The sequence below is a fragment of the Fistularia commersonii genome, chromosome 17, assembly GCF_037954325.1.
Source record: "Fistularia commersonii isolate RoL2024-O1a breed Wild chromosome 17, RoL_Fcom_v1.0, whole genome shotgun sequence".
NCBI classification, from domain to species: Eukaryota; Metazoa; Chordata; class Actinopteri; order Syngnathiformes; family Fistulariidae; genus Fistularia; species Fistularia commersonii.
Genome location: NC_141300.1, coordinates 11,578,630 through 11,600,330, shown reverse-complemented (window position 1 = coordinate 11,600,330; position 21,701 = coordinate 11,578,630). Strand labels below are relative to the sequence as shown.

Below are 21,701 nucleotides of genomic sequence, written 5' to 3'. Positions count from 1 at the left end.
ACTGCTGCGGGACGTCATGAGGACTTTCTCCACAGGACGGTAACGTAGCGAAGATGCTGCCTTGAGATCTTTTGGGGTCAAAAGTCAAATGACAACTTTCTCCGTTCTGTCACATTTCGGTGTGGCACCAAGGTGACCATCAAAAAGCGCAGCTACACTGATAAATTATTGTTTAAGGATAATAATGTATCCTTTATTAATCCCTTTGGGGAAATTCGTTCTCTGCAGTTAACCCATCATGGATGAACCACGAGCAGTAGGTTGCCGTCCACCAGTGCTAGGAGACAGTCAGGGGTTCGGTGTCTCGTTCGACAACAAAAGGGAACAAACTATAATAAACATGTTTCTAGTCGGCCAGCTCTACATTATCAATCAATCGGGACCGATTGGATATTGTCGCTTTATCATGCCGGTCATGTTTTTCCTATTTTTTCAGGAAACACCTACTCACATCATTTTAAGAAAGTGACGATATTAGTTCAGGGTTGACAGAAACTAAGAAGTTGCGCCTTTATCCAGTGCTAGCGGTTTCCAGTTTCCTCCGAGTTTTTTCTCTCGTCTCGTCACTAGAAGGCGATTAAAACCTCGGTTTGGGAAACAGCAGCCCTTTGGTTCAGTTGCAGGAACACTTACCTTTCTCTGGATCGAAGTTGAAAGCTGAGAGTTCTGCAGCTTCTCCTGTCCGTGTCGCCTCTGCCACCGGGTCGGATATCAGCGGCTCGGCTTCCCTTCTCTCTTCTTCCTGTTTTGCTGCGATGACGGTTGTCGCCGGGGCAACGGCCTTCCTTTCGGCATAAGCGCCGCCCGGTCCGGACTCGGGGCTTATGGGTAACGGAGTCTGCTCGAGCGAGCGGGGAGTGTTTATCTCAGCCAGCTCAACGGGCGACAGCGTTGCGGTTTCTCCACCAGCCTGCGGGGCGTGTTTCAGCCTTTTTGGAGTTCTCTTTTTGTTTTTCCTGTTCCGAGCGGCGGGGGGAACCTTCTGGCTCTTCTGCTGCAGAGTTAGATCGCCGCAGGCCGAGAGGGCGACGTGGCCTGCGTCCTCGCCCTCCCCGAGCCCGTCTGTAGTCACGGCAGCGGCATCGCCGCTAAGCTGCGGGCAGGTGAGGTGGCTGGGGGAAGACGGCGTGCAGCCTGGGGCGAAGGTTCCCAACGAATCAGACGTTCCCTGGGAAGAGGAGGACAAATTTCCATGATGGTGAAGAAAACTGGATCCAAGAACACTTCCTAGGTTCCCAAGGAAACGCCTGCAAATCAACAACACTCATGGAAAACAAGCAAGAAATGAGCTAAAAGTTGGATGTCAAGATGTAGACTTGAGGTTGTAAAAAGAGTCTTCTTCTCCTTTGGGCTGCTCCTTTCTGTGGTCGCCATGGCCAATCATCTGCCTCATCAAACCCACTCCTCTTTTCCCAGACCAGCTTCTTGTACTCTTTCCCTCCATCCTTGCATCTCCTCGCTGGTCTTCCTCTAGGGCTCCTCCAACCTCAGCATTCTCAGTCAGACATTTATCTCCAGAACATCTAAGTTGTCCCTCTGGTGGACTCGTCCCCGATCCTGTCCGTCCTCGCCACTCCCGGAGAGGAGCCTCCACATCTCGCCCGCCTCCTGTCTGATCCTCAGTGTCCGTCCCACCTCCACCTTTTGCAGAAAGACATCAACCCCACCTGGAAATGTTCTCCAGGTATTCTGACTTCACTTCTCTCTCGATCTTTGTTTGATTGCCGCTACGGCATTTGCATGTTCAAAGCCGCCGCGTGACTGTTTGTTTGTTGACATCCGTTCCCACGGCGACGATGTCGGACGGGTCTTCGTGAGACATATCCAACGCTTAGTCACCGCGGCAATCTTGCCCGGGTATTTACAAAAGGAACAATGATACGATTCAACAAAGTGAAGCTTATCGCCTTTTTCTTCTTAAGGGCGGAATCGAGTGACCTGACCGGTTAAACATCATCCAAAACTCCTCGCCGCCGTTGCAGAGGCCGGCGATCTGTCCGCCGACTTCTTCCATTGCGAATTTAGCGCCGGGGTGGAGGAGCGACTCCGCAAACACGGGAGGAGCCAGAGCGCATGGCGGCGGGGAGTCTTGCCACGTTGTTCCCGAGCACGTTCGGGTATCTAAGGATAGTTTACTGACGGCAGCGTTTTTTCTGGTAGTTTACAAAATATGTGGCTCACAAAGCAGACGGATCACAAAATCTAACCCATTGTCTGCTTTCATAGTAGAAGAAGAAGATACAATAGAAAATAAACAGCGCGTGTCATATTTTACTGAATATAACACTGCAAATAATCCTGTTTGATCCATAGGACTGTCCTGATTTCACATAATTGATTTGACTTGCGTTGTATTCACACGTTCATCGAGCGATTCTTCACTCACTTATTTATATGTCATATAGAATTATAACAACAGTTCACCCTCTCATTCAGGCGTCATATAGATATGACTATTTACAAATGTAAACACCATACAGATTTATAAGATCCATTCACCCTTTCATCCACACGTCATGCAAATGCACGACGATTCATCCTCACTTTCACATGTTGTACCGGGACATATAAGCTTTCAGTCACTCATTCACACGTCAATATATATCCAAAGGCACTGCGGACATGCAAAGTACCCATTTCATTGTACAGGGAAACATGTTTCCACACTGTGCATATGACAATTAACACTTTGAATCTAGATATATAACACGTTCGCCACTCAGGAAAGTGTTGATTGAATATTAATTATCAGTTATTTCAAGCCATGACTTTACTTATAAAGACCCCCTGGTTGTTGAAGCAAAGTCGGCTCGCTGTCTTCGTTTAACAGGACAAACGGAGCTGCGATATTAGAAGCAGAAGTTGCTCCTCGTAGCTTTTTAAGCAGGTTTAAAAATGTGAATGAAAATTAGTTTTTTATCCAGGAAGCTCTATCCGAAGAGCAAACCAGCATGTCGCGTCTCACCTCAGCGTCCCCGTGCAGCCTGGCTAACCTCCGCAGCTCCTTCACCTCCTCCTGCAAACGTCCGCCGGCCTCCTGGCTGCCCCGCCGGCCGGGGGAGGTCAGGGTGAAGGTGTCCAGGCGCCGGTGGTGCCGAAACACCCGTCCCTCGGGGAGCGCGAGCGGCCGATCCCGGGCGTCCTCCCGCACACCCGAAGTCTCCCGGTACCTGGCGGGGAAACACGGCGGAGCTTTTACTCCGGAGCGGCGCCGATATCAGAGGGGAAAACAACTCGCGAGGCCGAGCATAAAGGATCCGGGCGAACACAACCGACATGTGTGACACACTCTTTGTGCAGTCATCCACACTTTGTGGCCACGCCCTCCGCAAATCCACCCCCGCCGCCCTTCGCTCTAAGCTCGGATCAGCTGGGCCGCCAATCATCACACTGACACCCATTGTTACCGCCGTGGCTGTCAGTTCAGCTGTGGGCGGCTGTCGCACAACCGCAGACACGCACCGAAACACGACGCCGGACGTGTGCTGGGGCTGTTTGTCCGGACACTTTCACACACTTGGCCATTCGCTCCGTGTACATACAACCAGGCGCGCACACACACACACACACACACACGGTCTTATCAGGTGAAAGTATCTGCCATTAACCGGTTCATCTTCATAGTGACGCAACCAAGTAGGTGTGTTTGAGTGTGTGTGTGCATGTTTGTGTACGTGTGTGTGTGTGCTGAAATGCACATGTGTTTGTATCTTTAACATTAAGAATAAGCATGGAAGACACACATACACACACACACATATTACAAAGTAGCTCTGTCTAACTACATACAAGTGGTTGTGTTGCCTGAAACTAATGAATAATAATAAGATATAATAAAAAGATTGACCTGTCACACACACACACACACACACACACACACACACCAAATCAGTAGGTCTGTCTAAAAACTCACACACGGGCGTGCGTTGCCTGAAGCTAATCAAGTAGGTGTGTGTGATTGTGTGCGCTTAAAGTCACATGTATTTTTGTGTTTAACTTAAAGAATAAGTTTGGCTCACACACACACAAACACACACATGTGACAAATCAGTAGTTCTGTCTTAAAACACACACAAGGGCTTGTGCTACCTGAAACTAACCAAGTATGTGTGTGTGTGTGGATGTGTGTTTGTGTGTTGAAACACATGCGTCTGTGTGTTTAAACATAAAGAATACGTATAGCGCGCACACACACAGACACACACACACGTGTCATATCAGTTGTTCTGTGAAATCAAGTAGGTGTGTGTGCTGAAACTCACATGTATTTGTTTATCTAAACAATAAAGAATAAGCATGACACACACACACACACACACACACACACACACACACACACACACACACACACACACACACACACACACACACACACACACACACACACACACACCTTTTTGACCTCGGCCACGTGCCCACAGTAAAAAACCTCAACAGTGAATCTTAAAGTTATTTTGGGGTGTCGCCGTAACAACAGGAACTGACAAGCTGTCCGATCCGGTGACGACGTAACGTTAACATTCTGCTCCTGAGACTCAGAGCAGGATTTCTGCAATGTAACCGTGGCGACGGCGGCCCACAAACGCCAACTCAAGGCCAGCAGGTTTCCCCCGGCGGTGAGAAAGGAGGGCGGAGCTGCAGCTCAGGCTTGGAGGAGAAGGTGGAGTTGTGGCACTCCCTACGACCTGGTCCAACACGCCCTGCCTGCCGCCTCCATGTTGGCCTGGTGCCGGGAAAGTCTCACACACACACACACACCCACACACACACGGCGTGCTAAAAATAATTATGGACGCTGTATTGAAATGAATTGAATGAAAAACAATGAATAATTAAAACGAAGAAAGTGGCTGCGTTATCCCGTGACATTTCCAAAAATAACATTTGGATATTGTGATGAGTTAAAATGTATTTTGAAAAAAAAAACGATAGGAATCATTGTGAATCATGTGATGGTATTGTATGAGGAAGTCTGGAGTGGCAGAGAAGTATGTTAGACTGGTGCAGGACATGTATGCTAGCTGTGAGACACTGGTACAGTGTGCTGTAGGGGTAACAGAGAAGTTCAAGGTGGAGGTGGGACTCCATCAGGAATCAGCTCTGAGCCCCTTCTTGTTCGCGATGGTGATGGACAGGCTGACAGATGAGGTTAGACAGGAATCTCCATGGACCATGATGTTTGCGGATGACATTGTGATCTGTAGTGAGAGCAGACAACAGGTAGAGGAAAATCTAGAGAGGTGGAGGTATGCTCTGGAAAGGAGAGGAATGAAAGTTAGTCGCAGCAAGATAGAATATATGTGTGTGAATGAGAGGAACTCAGGTGGAACGGTGAGGCTACAGGGAGTGGAGATCAAGAAGCTGGAGGATTTCAGATACTTAGGGTCAACAGTCCAGAGCAACGGAGAGTGCGGAAAAGAGGTGAAGAGACGGGTCCAAGCAGGTTGGAATGGGTGGAGAAAAGTGTCAGGGGTACTATGTGATAGAAGACTATCGGCCAAAATAAAAGGAAAGGTGTACAAGACAGTGGTGAGACCAGCGATGCTGTATGGACTAGAAACTGTTACAATGACCAAAAGACAGCAGGCAGAACTAGAGGTTGCAGAGATGAAGATGTTGAGGTTCTCTTTGGGAGTGACCAGGATGAATAGGATCAGGAATGAGTCTATCAGAGGAACAGCACATGTTAGATGTTTTGGAGAGAAGGTCAGAGAAGCCAGACTGAGATGGTTGGGTCATGAACAGAGGAGGGATAGAGAATGTATTGGTAGTTGGATGCTGGAATTGGAGCTGCCAGGCAAGAGGTCTGGAGGAAGACCAAAGAGAAGATTTATGGACGTAGTGAGAGAGGATATGAATTTAGTTGGTGTGAGAGAGGAAGATACAGAGAATAGGGTTAGATGGAGAAAGTTGACTCGCTGTGGCGACCCCTGACGGGAAAAGCCGAAATAAGAAGAAGATTGTGAATCATGTGAAATAAACAGTTAGAAATGATGAGTGTGAAAGAAAAAATAAATAAATAATGGAAAAGACCAGGAAATGAGCTGACGGTGACAAGAAACGTGGTGAAAAATGGGGTAGAATTGAATGTAATGCGAGCTAAAAACCCAGGATATTTGCATAATTGAAGAACTGAAATACCTCCCTGTCTGGGGGGGCGGCTGTGTGGGACATGTGATTTTTACACAGCGACACAAAAAAATGGCTCTTTTCGTGCGGTGCAGTCACATAGACACTGACGGCGTTTGTTCTGTATTTGCCTCCTTCACCTCCAGTGCATACCTTCAACACACACACACACACACACACACACCGGAAGATCCATGAAAGCTCATGTGTGTGTGTGTGTGTGTTAGGAGTGGTTCAGGGATGTCACTCTCCCTCCTTCACTGTCCTCCACCCTGCTTTCACTAAAGACTACTGTGCTGCAACATCATCATCATCACACACACACACACACACACACAAATGTGATCTTTCGCAAAACAGTAACAGCTTAAAATAGGCTTAGAAGCAACAACAAAATTGAAATGAGCAGCACATTAACAGGGGGAAGCTTAGCGGAGTCGAAGTAAACACTGCACTGTCCCGCGGCGCTACAGTTAGCTGTTGTGTCAGCGGAGGGACGGCGGAAAACTTGGAAAAATACCCCGAAGACAAAGCGGGGAAAATAAAAATAGCCCCGAAAATAAGCCAGAGTATATGACGAGTAAAAGAAACGAGACCTTAGGAGGAAATTAAGGAAACGCGAGGAGTGGAGCGGGATGGCGGCGCAAGGGACTCACTGTGTGAGGAGCTCCAGCGTCCTGTGGTGGCCCCTGGCCTCGGCCAGGCGGGCCGGGGTCCGACCCCGGGCGTCCGCCCTCCACAGAGCCTCCCGGCCCCCCGGCTGCTGCAGGAGGAAGGAGGCCACTGCCGTCAGGCCGTGACCCGCCGCAAGGTGCAGCAGGCTGGAGCAGCTGGAGTTCGCTGCAGAGATGAGAGGTCACATGATGAGATGGGGAGGAGGGGAACTCCTTGTGATGAAACCGGGGAATTGCGACAATCACAATGGGCCCTTTATCCGGGGCCCGACACAACGAACGACAGTCTGCGGGTATCTGGTTTCTCTCTGCCGCCACCTAGTGGCCTGGAGGACTCTTACGTGGGACACCTTGACTTAGGAGTTGAATCAGTTCCGTGACCAAGATCGGTTTGTTTGAATATCTAATTCAATTTCCCCCATTAGAAATGAATTGAAACGCTGAATCCATTCCGGCACCCCCCTTTTTATTTGTGTTTTTAAATGAGAAAAATTACTTTTTAAGTTCAGAGTAGAGAAATAAACTGTTTTTTTTAAGTGGTGAAGGAGGTTAGGGGAGTTTTTCATTTGGTCCTTTGTCACTTAACTTATTGGCTTCACACTTCATGCTACAATGTTGCTAAATGTAACTGGCACACTCTGCGACACTTTACGGCTAAACTTCATTCATGGACGGAGTGAATCCTGCTCCTCCTTTTAAAACCATCAAACGGTCCCTGACCGGCTTTGAATGCAGCAAATCGCCTTAAAAGTGTCCCGCCTTCTCCAAGGTCATGCTCTCCGTCACCGTATCTCACTGACAACAACTTCATCTCTTCATGGACGAGTCCAATAACACACACGTCACTTTACGGACTGCGGCTCCGAACTCAGATCTTGAGTCACAAAGCAAAAACTCCACAGAGCGACGGGCCGGATCTCAGAAAACTCATAATTCAATGCACTGATAAGTCAAGGTTCCTCTGGATATAGACTTCATTTTTTTAAACCTAAATACAACTTTCATTAAAATCCACTGTCTGGACTTTCATTTTAGAGGTATAATTCATAAGAAAATGGCTTTTTGGCTCAACAGTACTCACAAACAAGGAGCTAATTTTTTAGGAGTACAAGTGTGTATTGATCATCCAAAGGTTCAATAGACAAAACCGAATTGATTATTCATTACTCACTGATCCAGTTCCCGTCTGCCCCGGGGTGTGTCCTTGCGTTGGCCGGTGTGTGTTCATCCACGTCTTTCGGAGCGTGAGCGTTGATGGAGGTGGGTCTCGTGGCCTCCAGCGGAGCGGTCTTCTGAGGCAGCGGGGTGAGGTGCTTCAGGGCTAGAGCCAGGTTCTGGTCCAGACGCCCGCACTCTTTCAGCGGGATCTGAAGCAAGGGCCAAACATAGAGGTTTTGTTGCTATGACAACAGTCACAACGGATCAATCAGGGGAGGGGGGGGGGCTGAAGCTCACCTGCTCGTCCTCCAGCAGTAGGGCTTCTTGCGGAGATGTGTTGTCCAGGAGGAAGTGGGCCATATCCAGAGCAAGGTCCTGACACACACACACACACACACACACACGCACGCACGCACACAGAGTGTAAGGTTTCCTTGGTGATAAGAACCAGCTGATCTCCAGCTGAGGTTTTTCATTTATAATGTGATGAATGTTACCTGAACAAAGCAGAAGTTCTCCTGGGAGTGCGGGTCCACCGGCCCCCCAGGCCGGGCCAAACACAGTGTCACAGAGACCTGCTCGCACACATTATGGGCTACACGCACGCACACACACACACACACACACACACACACACACACACACATACATAACACAGTAAGTTTTCCAATCTTGCAGCCACATTTTGCAGGCTCACCGAAACCCCCTAGTGGCGGCTGCCGGAAATGCGAGCTGTTATTGCAGTCCTATTTGTCAAATTTACACACAGCACGCTGCCGTTTGACAAAAGTTTGATTTTTTTTTTTTTTTTATCCGTCTGTGTCTCCAAGGAAGCATGCCATTGGTGGTGAAAACTCACACATATGTATATGTTAGGAAAGAAACCAAAGAAATGAATTGATCAATTATTAAAATTAGTCTTTGTTATCAAAATGGCAGCTTGATTTTGTTTTCCCCGGCGGGATAATCGTACAGCAGATCTTCACCGGGTCGTTTGACGAGAAGAATGTAAACGTCTCAGAGCCGGGACCTCTGTCCGGCTGAGAACGAGAGAAAGTCACAAACAGTTTCCCGGGTAGGGACCGCAGCCGGCGAGAGGAGAAAATGTCAATTAACACTTTGCCGCCCAGACGGACTCCTGATTTGGTCCCAGCATGTCAGGACGAGTAGTAAGGTGGGGGTGACCCCCTTCAGCCAAGGGGTCGGGGACCCCTCTGGCTCCGCCCAAATCAAATCAGGCTTCACGTGCAATCATAACAAAACCGTGATTTTGTATTTTGTTTGTCCTGAAATAGTGCGGGGGGTCAGAGGTCGCCGTCCGTGACCCCAGGGGTTTACGGACGAGGAGTCGGGTTTCAGAGCTGAGTTGTTTTTTTTTAAGTAGTGTTTCAGGAAACACAGCCCCTGCGCGCTTGAACGGCACCGCGACCCCTGAGCCGGGCGGAGCCGGCGGACGGCGGGATAACAAACAGGGTAAGGCCATCTTAACTCAATAATTACGAGTTAACTGGTTTAACGATCCTGATTTGATCAAGACGTTCGGAAAAGTCCGAAAGCCGCAAGATTCAATCACTCCTCCCATTTAAGCCAATTATTTCTCACTAAATCCTACATTATCATAATTTTTATGAGGGCAATTACAGATTTAATTATCTAAATTCTGTAATCGCACTCATTCCCCGTTTTTACATCACAAACCGCTCAGTGTTTTCATCCACCATCGCTTGTTAATGTTCAGATTTACGCTCTTTTTATGAAGATGACGGCAAAATTAGGTTATAGATCGGGGGCTCAGCAACATCCTGTCATGGTGTCACCACACAGTGCAAATGCAACATGCGGACACAGTGTGTGTGTGTTGAATGTGTGTGTGTGTGTGTGAGGTTGAAATTATCAATAGCTGCCCTGATTACTGTCTGGATCAATAACGACCTCGCGATCGCCAGCAGAAGCTCTGGAACACTGGACCCGAAGATCCAAGATGGATGCCGACGTATGATGTTTGCATTGGTGCGTTGGTGTTAATGTGATCAGCGGTGTGTGTGTGTCTGTGTGTGTGTGTTACCTGGACACACAGCTTGAAGGGTCACGTGGCTGACCCTGGAGGTGCTGCTCAGATGCCTCATGGTCGACCCCAGGAACAGGAGGTAAAACTCCGCCCCCTCTTCGTCCTGCACGCCATCCGCTCGGGAAATGTCGTCGTCGTCCAGCTGAACCGTCAACACACACTCTCCCTGCGGAGCGGAACGCACGCGCACATCACAAAAACACACTCGAGCCATAAGGCTGCATCACCCGGTGACTCGGTGCTTTTCGCCGAAAGCCTCCCCCGGGCAATTCGGGTGAATTGTGCACAAACCGCTTGGGACCATTGTGCGATTCCTCAGAAGCCGTCGGTGACAGAGATCATGAACAACGTCACCACAGTTAGAAAGAGTTTTATGTGTGTGTGTGTGTGTGTGTCACAGGGGTCACATTCCCGAGCGGCAGTGAGTCAGCGGCGTCACGGATAACTTGCTGCCCGGCGTGTCCGGCTGCGGAGCTCAGCATGAGCCGGCGAGGACGAGCGGAGGGTTTCATAACGTAGGGTTAGCAGAACAGGAGGACTGGAGGGACATCCAGTACTGTGTGTATCAGTATTAGTAATATTATTTACTTCATTCTTTCACTTTGCAAAGACAACGGTAAATCTGAGGTGGGCTCTATATCTATAACTGGACTTTAAAAAGAAATTTGTATTATACATATGATAAGTACAGGCATTTCCGGACTATAAGCCGCTACTTTTTTCACACGCTTTGAACAATGCAGCTTAAACAGCGATGCGGCTAATTTATTCATTTTAAAATCTTTCTCACTGGCCGTGTTCAAGGAACTGTTTGGAAAAAAAGCATCACCTGTACGTATTTGTGGATGTTACCGGTGTATATTTAATTAAAAGTTAATTCTGTGTAACATCTCAATATCTCATGTAACAACGTGGACGCCTACGGCTTATAGATGTTCACATAGATTTATTTAGTTATTTTTAGTCGGTGCGGCTTATATTCAGATCAGCTCAATTGTCTGGCAATTACGGTATCTAATTTTTATAAAAATAAAAGAAAAGGAGAACAATGTTCAATTGATTTTTACTTTACTCGTCTTAGCTCTGCTTTATCAACCCATATTCTTATTCCTCATTTGAGTATTCTACTGCCCTGATGGGTGTGTGTGTGTGTGTGTTTGTGTGTGGGTGTATTCGCGCGCATGTAGGGAAACATATTACACTTGTTTCAGCTGATTTCCTTTTCTTTTCTCCACCTCAAAAAGCATCAAACACTCCCCACCAACATGCACACACGCGCGCACACACACACACACACACACACACACACACACACACACACACACACACACACACACACACACACACACACACACACACAGTGATACATAGCAGATTGATGCAGGTTACTTGCGGTTAAATCATAGTTTCATGCAGTGATCCAGCAGATACATGCATGCATTCATCCACACAAAGACACACACACACACACACACACACACACACACACACACACACACACAGTGATACATAGCAGATTGACGCAGGTTACTTGCGGTTAAATCATAGTTTCATGCAGTGATCCAGCAGATACATGCATGCATTCATCCACACAAAGACACACACACACACACGCACACACGGACGCACACACACACACAAACAAACAGGTGTTCAACAGAGCGCCGAGAAGCAGCAGGGCGGTGTGGTGTTGAACACGGACTGGAAGTGAAACCTCCCCCCCCGAAAAAGGCAAAGAATGAGTCTGATATTGAATCTGATGAAAGAGAGCGAAGTCCACATAAAATAAAAAACACACAAAAATAGCAAAATAGAAATATTATTTAAAAATGGAAAAAGTTTTAGAGTATAAGTTATCATATATTATATATTTATTATATATATTATATATTTACTATTTATACTGTGTAATTAAAAGTTTTTATTCCTAAATAACAAAACATAAGGATTGGGGAAAAAAATATATGATTTTTTTAAGTGAATACATTGGATTTCCACTGAAGTGCAAATAAACTCCATTTTTAATACGTAGCCACTATGCAGGATCAGATATACGCGATAAGGTTGCCGTGGTTACCCGAGCGCCTCCCTCAGTCTACACTCGTGCTTGGAATGAGGTTTTTGGAAGAGGTGCAGAAACAACGGGTATTTCCCAAATCAGCGATTCACTGAAGGAAACCTGTTTGAGGGGGACAAAGTCCTGGGGTTACTTACGTAGAGCGGAGCCTGCAGAGGACTCAGTTTCATGGCGCCGGAGCCTAGGAGACACACACAGGCAGACGTCAGTGATGGTGGGACGGGGGACAACCGAGAGAAAACAACTGCTGCACAGTGAGCGGCGCTGGGTGGGTGTGGAGGGGAAGGAAGCAGCCGGATCGAGAGTTGCAACATTAACCTCGAAAATTGTGAGTTTTAAGAGGGCAAGTATCAGCAATAGGCACACACACATACACACAAACACACAAACAAGCCAGGTGGTCAGAACCTCACTGAAGGGCTCACACCTGATGGTTCACTAGAAATTAAGCATAATATTAAGTTTGTGTGTGTGTGTGTGACGGGGATTTTTTTTCCGTCATGCAATTTATGCAAAACATAAACAGCAACACAAAAACATGTTTAAACTTCACATCCGTGCTTTTATTCGCAATGAAAAACACATGTTTAAACTTCATATTCATGCTTTTATTCATTCATTCGTTCATCTATATGGGATGTTCATTCAAGCGTCATATAGAGACACAACTATTCACACATCTTATCAACATAAAGCCATTCACCCTCTCATTCATGCCATAAAGAGACATCCATTCATTCACTCAGGATATACATGCAACCATTCAACCGCTCATTCGTCGTCAATTAAGTCCATGGATATTAACTAGTCGAGGTGAGGTCTGTAGAAGAGCCAGAAGGAGGAACCAAATGCAAGAAAAGCTCCAAGCCAACGGATATACGATCGATAACGCTGATGGTATTATTAGTGTAAATCCTAGTGAAGGGATGTGTGAAGGTGCTGCTGGGGAACATGATGAACCTCCTGCAGCCCTGGATCTGGGAAATGAGGCTCCGTATGGGCGCTGGGTGCGAGGGACCGGGGAGTGTGACGCCATTTGGAAACCGACAGGACAAATCAACAACCTCACAGAATGCAAAGATGTCGAAATAAAATGATCCGAACATTCATCCAATCATGCATTATCTGCACCGCTTATCCTGCACTGAGGGTCACGAGGGGGCGGAGCCTAACCCGGCTGTCCCGATATTCACAATATAGGGACATCCAACTGCTCACCTTTTCATTTGCGCATGAAAAAGATACACACACTTGCCATACAGAACCGTTCACAGCCAGACATTCATCCTCTCATTCACACGTCCATCTACCTGCGGCACCACGCTGTTTCCCTCTCCTGGGATCAATGGTGAATCCATGAAAAGGAGAGAGTTCGCGTATAAAATAAACTTTTTTCAAAAGAGGAAGTGCTAAATCAGGAAAGACTAAAATGAACAACTGATGTTTGTGTGTGTGTGAGTGTGTGAAATTGGATGCACGAGGACGATACGCCCACGCAACATGACTTGCAAACAGACACACACACACACTCAGAGGAACACCCGCCTCCTCAAGAGTGTGTATGTTCATCAATCTCCAATGGTTTGAGGGCATTTCCTAACTGCAGTGACACGGTGGGGAGCGAAAATCCCAATGTTTGACAGCCTCAGACCGCGTTCACCAAACCCACATCCTCAGGAGGACAAAACCCTCTCTGTGACGCTTCCCGGGTTTGGTGTTTCATCAACGGCGGTTGGGTCCCGTTTCTGCCCGGACAATTAAGTTTTAAAGTCGCATTAAGGGTGACGGACACACGCGAGAAAAAAAAAAGATAAAAATAAACATTAGAAAAACAAGACGCAACGTTGCGGAAGAAGGAAGAACAACAACAACAAAAAAAAAAGCACACAATTTGAAGGCGGACATCTGGAGACATTTTGGTTTTTAATGAAAGTCCCAGGAAGCTGGAGAAGACCCATGTTAGTTTGCAAAATAAACCACTTGGGTAACAACCACTAATATGTCGGCGTGCACAAAATCGGCGATCGAATGCGATCGACCGGTAGACCGTAGTCGAACAGAACGGTGAGGACTTTTTTTTTTTTAATTTTATTTACTGTGATTCAGATGGGACGAGCCTTTTGAAAGCCGAAGATGGGGGACGCTCACGGCCCGTGAGATCATCGGATAAAAGCGTCTCACTGTTCTCCGGTTGTCCGAGCAGCTCTGGCCGTGGCCATGTGGGCCCATTCATGGCAGGAAACAGGAAGTCCCCGTCCAGACAGAGGAGCCTCAGAGGGGAGGACACCCCTCCGCCCCCCGCCTCCGCTTCACCCCCGACCCCCAAAAACCCCGCCGCCCCCCCCACGCCGTCTTTGTTTTTTCTGAATGAAGCCGCCTTCATTCAGGTGGAGGCAGGCGACGTGCGGATGAGCGCTGAAGCCGCCGAGACGGCAAGGAAACAATCGGGGACGTTTTTAATGAATGCGAGATTGCCGAAGGGGCGGAGGATTTATAGGATTTTGTGGTTTAATGATCTTTATGATTCCAATTCTAAGGGGTTTTGTATCATGGAGTGCATTTCTAAGCGTCTGGTTTCACAAACTCCACGCTGAAAGGTCCCCTTGTCGGAATCGAACCGGGGTCCGTAGCGCTAACCACTGCGTCACGGTGCCGCCCGGAAGGGAAAAGATGTTTCTCACAATCCCATGGTGACATAAAACGACAATAATAATCATAATAATACAATTCAGATTTAACAGTAATGTGCACTGTGCACATTAAACAGTACATTAAACCATGATTGATATATATATATATATATATATATAAACACACACACACACAGTACATATACATAATATATATATTGTGAATGTGAATGGAGTATCATTGAAGTATTTATGAGAATATTAGTGTATTTATAATGTAAATGTGTATGGAGTATTTTTGAGTATATTAGTGTAAATGTGTATGGAATATGTATGTATATATATGTACATATATATAGATATATATCTATATATCTATATTAATATATTTACATAATGTGAATGTGTATGGAGTATTTATGTGTATATTATTGTATATAAAATGTGAATGTGTATGGAGTATTTATAAGGAGTATTTATAAGTATATGAGTGTATATAATGGAAAAGTGCGTTGTGTGTACAGGAGTATTTCTGAGTATGAAAAATACTAATAAATGTATGTGTATGTATATTGTAAATGTGTATGGAGTATTTATGAGTATATGAGTGTTAATATATATTGTGAATGTGAATGGAGTATTATTGGAGTATTTATGAGAATATTAGTGTATTTATAATGTAAATGTGTATGGAGTATTTTTGAGTATATTAGCATAAATGTGTATGTATGTATATATATATATATATGTACACACACACACACACACACTCATATATATATATTTACATAATGTGAATGTGTATGGAATATTTATGAGTATATTATTGTATATAAAATGGGAATGTGTATGGAATATTTATGAGTATATTATTGTATATAAAATCTGAATGTGTATGGAGTATTTATGAGTGTGTATGAGAATAATGAAGCTCGAGGCACACACATCTGTAACCCAAGGGTGTGTGTGCGTATTTTGGTCAAAACCGACCTCCACGTTGTGTTTCCCCGCTGACGCGGTCACATGATGGAGGGAGGCCACGCGGGGCGCCGACCGGCCCGCCGGTGGCTACCAGACAGCCGCGGTGCCTCCTGGGCCGCGATGGGGGGGGGGGGGGGGGACCCGCTCAGTCAGCACATTTCAGGCAGCCGGGTTTCAATGGATGAGCGGGGATCAGTGGATCAACTCCGCTCACCGGCAAAACACCGGCAGCCAATCGGCTGCGGGGAAACGGAGCCGGACAATAAGTCCTCACATATAAACATCATCCAGCACTATATTTAGGGGATACGTGGCCGGCTTGCTGCCATCCGTGTTGCTGTAACTAACAGATTACTCGGGTAATCCATTGGCCGGCGTGTTTTTCCCTTTTGCGGGTGATGAGGTTCAGGGCCTCGGCCCTACACGGACTCTCACGATCGTACGGTCAGGTTTTATCCGCCTATCTCACATCTGCGTGCTAATTAACTAGCCGTCCCGCGGGCCGGTGTGACCCGAAGCCTCGGGCACATCCTGACATTTAATCAGCCTCAGTGCGACGTTTCGCTGTTGTCGCAGTGAGTAGACCAATCACGTTTCGCGGTCGGGGAGAAAAAAAAAAAAAAGGAAATGAGTTATCCTTTGAAAGTCAATAAATCTTCTTCCGATAACAATTGAGGGGGGCATCCTGGGACCGGACGGGACGAGGGCGCAGAACGATCAGGGCAGGTGGAAGGGTTGGATGCCTCTTTAGGACACGTGAATGAGAAGGTGTCTGGTTGTAGGTGTCAAAATGACAGGGTGAGCGCTCGGCTATCTCAAAATGACGTGTGAATGGTTGGACGTCTCAAAATGTGAACGAGAGAGTGAATGAATGCGTCTCTTTAGGACATGTGAATTAGAGGGTGAATGGTTTTATGTCTATCAGATGTGTGAGTGAGAGTGAATGATTATGTCTCCCTAGAGTGAATGAGAGAGTGAACTAATGTGTCTCTACAAGACGTTCACCCAATGAGAGGGTGAATGTCACTCGGGATTTGAATGAGTGAAGGATACGCAGTATAGATGAGTGAATGAATGCATTATTTTCTTTGGTGTTTCCATGGTGAATTCCTGTGGAGGCGACTGGACTCGAATTTCTTCTTCAATTTCAACAAGATTTTGACAAGAATTTCTTGCTGTTCTTGTTTTGCACAAATTGGAGGCCGAAGAAAGAACTTTTTCTACGTTTGGCGAGAAGGTGAACGGATGGATCCGGGGGGATTCATAAGGACTTCCTTCAAGGTCAGACCAGATTCATGGATCTCTATATCTCTGGATGCTAGTGGACGTAAACCCCTCCTCCTCATCCGCGTGACACACTGAACCCATGGTCTGCGCTGGATCCGCGTTCGCCATGTGACTTCCCCAACACACTCGGTGATATTTAGATATTGCGCTGCTGCCATGTGAACTCCCTGGGAGGAAGTTTTGGTGAAAACAGTTACGGACAAGACGAAAGCTTCAGACCCCTCAGTCCTTCTGGCTGTCTGGACGGATAATAATCCCCCACCCTAATAATATGACTTGAGTTTGTGTGTGTATGTGTGTGTGTGTGTGTGTGTGTGTGTGCCCGCACACTCCTTCTAATTAGCCCACTCAGCCACCAAGCTTTAATCCCACAGCAGGAGCTTGTCTGACTTGGGTCCGCCTCAGATTTCAGTCCCCGGTTCAACCGTCCTCGCGGGTCGGGGGGGGGGGAATGAGGCTCAGAGGAGCGTGTCGCCATTCGGACACCGACAAGACAAAACAGCCTCTCAGAATGAAATGAAGTTGTTTAAAAAAAAAAAAAAAATCTAGTTATCCTAACGTTTATTCATTCATGCATTATCTACACCACTTATCCTGCAGGGAGGGTCACAAGGGGGCGGAGCCTAACCCAGATGTCATGCGGCGAGAGGCGGGGTTCACCCTGGGGCCGCTAGCCAGACGCACAGGTCCACTGAGAGATACACCACGCCATTCACCCTCTTGTAGAGACATGTAACCATTCACTCATTCATTCACACATCATATGGAGACATGGAACCATTCAGCCATTTGCATTTCATGTTGGGAAGAGAAATCTCAGCAATTCATTCACACCTCATACACAGTATACCCTTGTTTTTCGCGGGGGTTACGTTACAAAAAGAACCCGTGATAGGCAAAATCCGTGAAGTAGAAACCCTCATTTTTTTTTTACAATTATTATATAATTAATGCAGTCATTAATCCACAGAGCTAATGCAGACTCCATCCTTACCATGGTCTTGTTGCGGACAGTTGCAACCCTTTTTGCATCCTTATTAAAACTTATTGCTGCTGTCGTCCTCATGTTTTTTTCTCCCTTCTTTACGGAACGAACGGAAGATTCATTAATTCCGTGATGCCGACCTACAGCCGCATAGCTTTTACCTTCCCTTAGCATGTCCAGAAGTTTAACTTTATCTGCGATAGATAGCATCTTCCGCTGCCTTTTGGGCCCTGCCGCAGGTGCTTTTGTCGGGTCCAGAGCCTTTTGTCAACATTATGGGTTTTAGAGAAACTCGAAATTGCGAGGGAATTTGCACGTACGAAATGTAAATTTTGCAAGCTGTTTTACGTACGTGTACATATCAAACTGCAACGTTATTGACGCACAGGTAGAGAAGAAGCGGAGCGACTATTTAGCCAATCAGACTGCAGAACACAATGCACGGTGCAAATCCGTGAAGTAGCGAAACCGTGAAAAGTAAACCGTGCTTTGGCTTGGGATCACTATATACAACCATTCACCTTCTCATTCATGTTATATAAAGACAAAACATTCACTCATTCAGTCACACAGAAATACAAACGTTCACCCTCACATTCACATGCGCAAAGACGGGGGAAGAAGATGGAGGCTCCCCACAGGAAGGCCCCCTGTTGGAATCCAACCTGGGATCTCTGGCTAACCACCGAGCCGACGTCCAAAGGTTTTAGCCAGAAATCACCAGTGAGATTTTCCAAAAGAATTCACCTCAAAAAGAGCCAGAACTCGCAGAAACGGCTTCAAAATAAAACCAGAAGCTCTTCCACGACAGTCATGAAACGACCGCAATTCGGCGACCGGCCGAGCAAGCGGGGTCGCCCGGGGGCGAGCCGCCAAAAAGGCCGTGATGCTCCTCGGAAGGAATGCCGGAGTCACTTTCCGCACCGTCCCCTCGTTTGACGTCATCTCTGGAGATTTCTGAGCGCTTTTAAGGAATGAGCTCATTTTGGCCGCCGCGGGCTTTCCGGTTACGGAGCCCTTGTTTGGAACGGAGCGGTTCGGCGTCCGCGAGGCCGGAAATAACACGCCGCTCCGGCGTCATGGCAGCAGTATCAGCGGAGATGTTGTTCCGGAGCTGCAGGTGAAGGGGTGAGGAAGCGTCTGAGCGGGCCCTTCGCTCCAGATGAGATAAAGTCATCCACGGCCGCCGGGTATAAATAAGCCAGGAGCGGCCATGAGCTCATTGCCCGGTTAAAGCAGCGGAAGGCAGCGATGACCTCAGTGGTCCGAGCCGCCGCCAAACAGTTTCGAGAACGAAGGGCGGCCGGAGTGTCCAGATAGGAGGCGGTGCGTCAGCGCCCACCGGACCCAGGACACTCCAGATAACAGACACCCAACCTGGGCTGGAAAATATACAGATATAGAACATTATCTGACCCGCAGGCACTTTTTCTTTTTTTGGGGGGAGAGGGCATCTGAGCGTTCATTTGGGTCGTAGGTCACCAACATACTTTTTTAACTTTTTTTTTCTTTTGCAAAGAATAATTGATAAATCTGTGGGAAAGTTTAATCGGAATCGGAAATAATCTTTATTATCTTAAAATGACGCAACAACGTCTAAATAAGATTGAGATAAATCATGGAGAGTTTGTCAGACATTATGTAAAATCAACAACAGAGAATTCTCGATTTGATAGCTGCTTTAATAATTGACATTTTTATCTTTTTCCTTTTTTCCTTCAACGTTGTCACTTTTATTGTTTTTGTTTTTATTGGTATTTAGGGTCGTGGCTCACCAACCTACAGTGTTTTGTTGTTTTTTTTTTTTTGCAAAGAATTATTGACTAAATCTGTGGGAAATTACCCCAAAAGCTAAACAGGAATCGGAAATAACCTGCGATTTATTACCTCAAAAAAAGCGTTGACGCAACAATAACAATAGAAAGTTTGTCAAAGTCTGAGTTATTAAGTAAAAGCAACAAAAAAGGCTTGTTTTCATAAGTGATTTTTTTAATCTTGTTTTTTTGGAACTTTTGTTTTCATCTTTTTAATGGTTTCTTTATATCTGTATTTTTTGTAGATTTATAAGTCTGCACTTGAGTGTCAAGTAAGTCGAGTAAATAATTTACTAATTTTGTTAATTGTCATTGTTAATTTAGGTTATAGGTCGCGACCTACAGTGTTTTTCTTTGTTTGCATTAGCAAGATAAATTTGTGACATATAATCCCCTGGAAGTAAAATGGGAATTGAAAATAACCTGCAATTTATTACCTTGAAAGAAGCAATGATGCAACAATAAACAAATAAGTTAGAAAAAATGAGACTGAGAGTTTGTCAGTCTGAGTCACTATATAAAAACTAAAAAGTCTTCTTTTTGATAACTGTTTAAATAAATTTTTTTTTCTTTTTATTTCTTTTATTATATTTTTTTTAATTGTTACTTTTAAATCTAAATGCACTTTGTGCATATCTGTACTTGTGTGTCAAGTAAAGAGAGTAAATAATTAATAGTATTATTCTTTTTATAATCCTAATTCTTTGCAGATCTTGTTCCCACACACACACACACACACACAAACACACATAATGCTATGCTTCCATGTTACAGATTTTTGCAGTGACTGTATAACCCCGGCACAAGCACCTCCATGCGTCACACATGTTATAAATATGCATGCAGAAGCACACATATGTGCACATGTGGTTGCGGTCAAAGAGGCGGGGACGGCGAGGGGGTCGGGGGGCTGTATGTTTCCACAACTTGCTGTAATTATGTGTTATACAACTGAATGCTGACAGTGGCTGTTCTTTAGCGCTCAACTACACGGAGACCAACTCAGCTGGCCAGGAGTTATGTCTGGTATGGAAGGAATGGGCCCGAGTGAGGGAAGGAGTGAGTGAGGGAGCGAGAGAGAAAGAGGGGGGGCGGCGGCGGCAGGGAGACAGAGAGGCGAAGCAGCTGCAGATCCAAACCAACCTCATGCTTTCGGCCATCATGCAGCCTCTTACAGCCCCACTCATTTCCACTGTCTGCTCAATCACAAACACACACACAGCACCGAAGTCCCAAATTTTTTTTTTTTTTTTTTTTTTTTTTTTTTTACAACCGCCTCTGCGAAAACAAGCCCTTGCACTCGTGTTGTTTCGAATAAACATTGTGTGCGAGTGTGTGTATAGAAAATGACAGATGTGCCGCTCCGAGTCTTGTTGTCGAGTTAGTCGCCGAGGCGGAACCACCCGGTCCGTTGGCACTTTCTCTTAAAAAATTCCTCAGATTCCTGCCGCTTGTCAGCCATCTTTGTCGACCTCCCTGCTACTTTCTCGATTTTTTGTTTTTTTCAGCCGATCCTTGCACACCCTACGCGTTGTCTCTTCACTTGTAACTCCAGTACGGACGATTCTCCGACTTTTCAAGATGGAGACGAGCCAGACATTTTCCAATAATCAGCTGATTATTATCATCAGTGAAATGTGTGTGTGTGTGTGTTACAGCAGGTGTCACGTCCAAACCCTCTCCTGAGGGCTACTCAAGGGTGTGCAGCCCCCCCGGAGCAGACGGCGTGACGTCACGCAGGCATGTCTCCTCCTCTGCAGTCACAACAAAGTGTGTGAGCAGCGCGTTGGCCGGCGGTTATCATCTGTTTCAGGTTTCCAGAGAAAGGGATTCTTTGTGCGGCGGCCGATGCCTCTGACGAAGGAGGTAGACGCATCTCTAACCGTCTCTGTGAAGTT

At 46.3% G+C, this 21,701-nt stretch overlaps 1 protein-coding gene across 11 annotated transcripts in view; it reads right to left on the bottom strand.

Annotated features, from left to right (window-relative positions):
* LOC147225172 (A-kinase anchor protein 13-like) overlaps positions 1-21,701 on the bottom strand; it is an 81,884-nt gene that overhangs the window by 47,650 nt on the left and 12,533 nt on the right. For all 11 annotated transcript variants that reach the window (XM_086163925.1, XM_086163926.1, XM_086163932.1 and 8 more), the window contains exons 2-9: positions 12,244-12,287; positions 10,027-10,195; positions 8,459-8,556; positions 8,259-8,336; positions 7,975-8,170; positions 6,786-6,969; positions 2,966-3,170; positions 634-1,168 (exon numbers count right to left, since the gene is read on the bottom strand). In XM_086163925.1, the coding sequence (XP_086020051.1) occupies positions 634-1,168; positions 2,966-3,170; positions 6,786-6,969; positions 7,975-8,170; positions 8,259-8,336; positions 8,459-8,556; positions 10,027-10,195; positions 12,244-12,276 (1,498 nt within the window). In that variant the 5' untranslated portion in view covers positions 12,277-12,287. The remainder of the gene's footprint in view (positions 1-633; positions 1,169-2,965; positions 3,171-6,785; positions 6,970-7,974; positions 8,171-8,258; positions 8,337-8,458; positions 8,557-10,026; positions 10,196-12,243; positions 12,288-21,701) is intronic.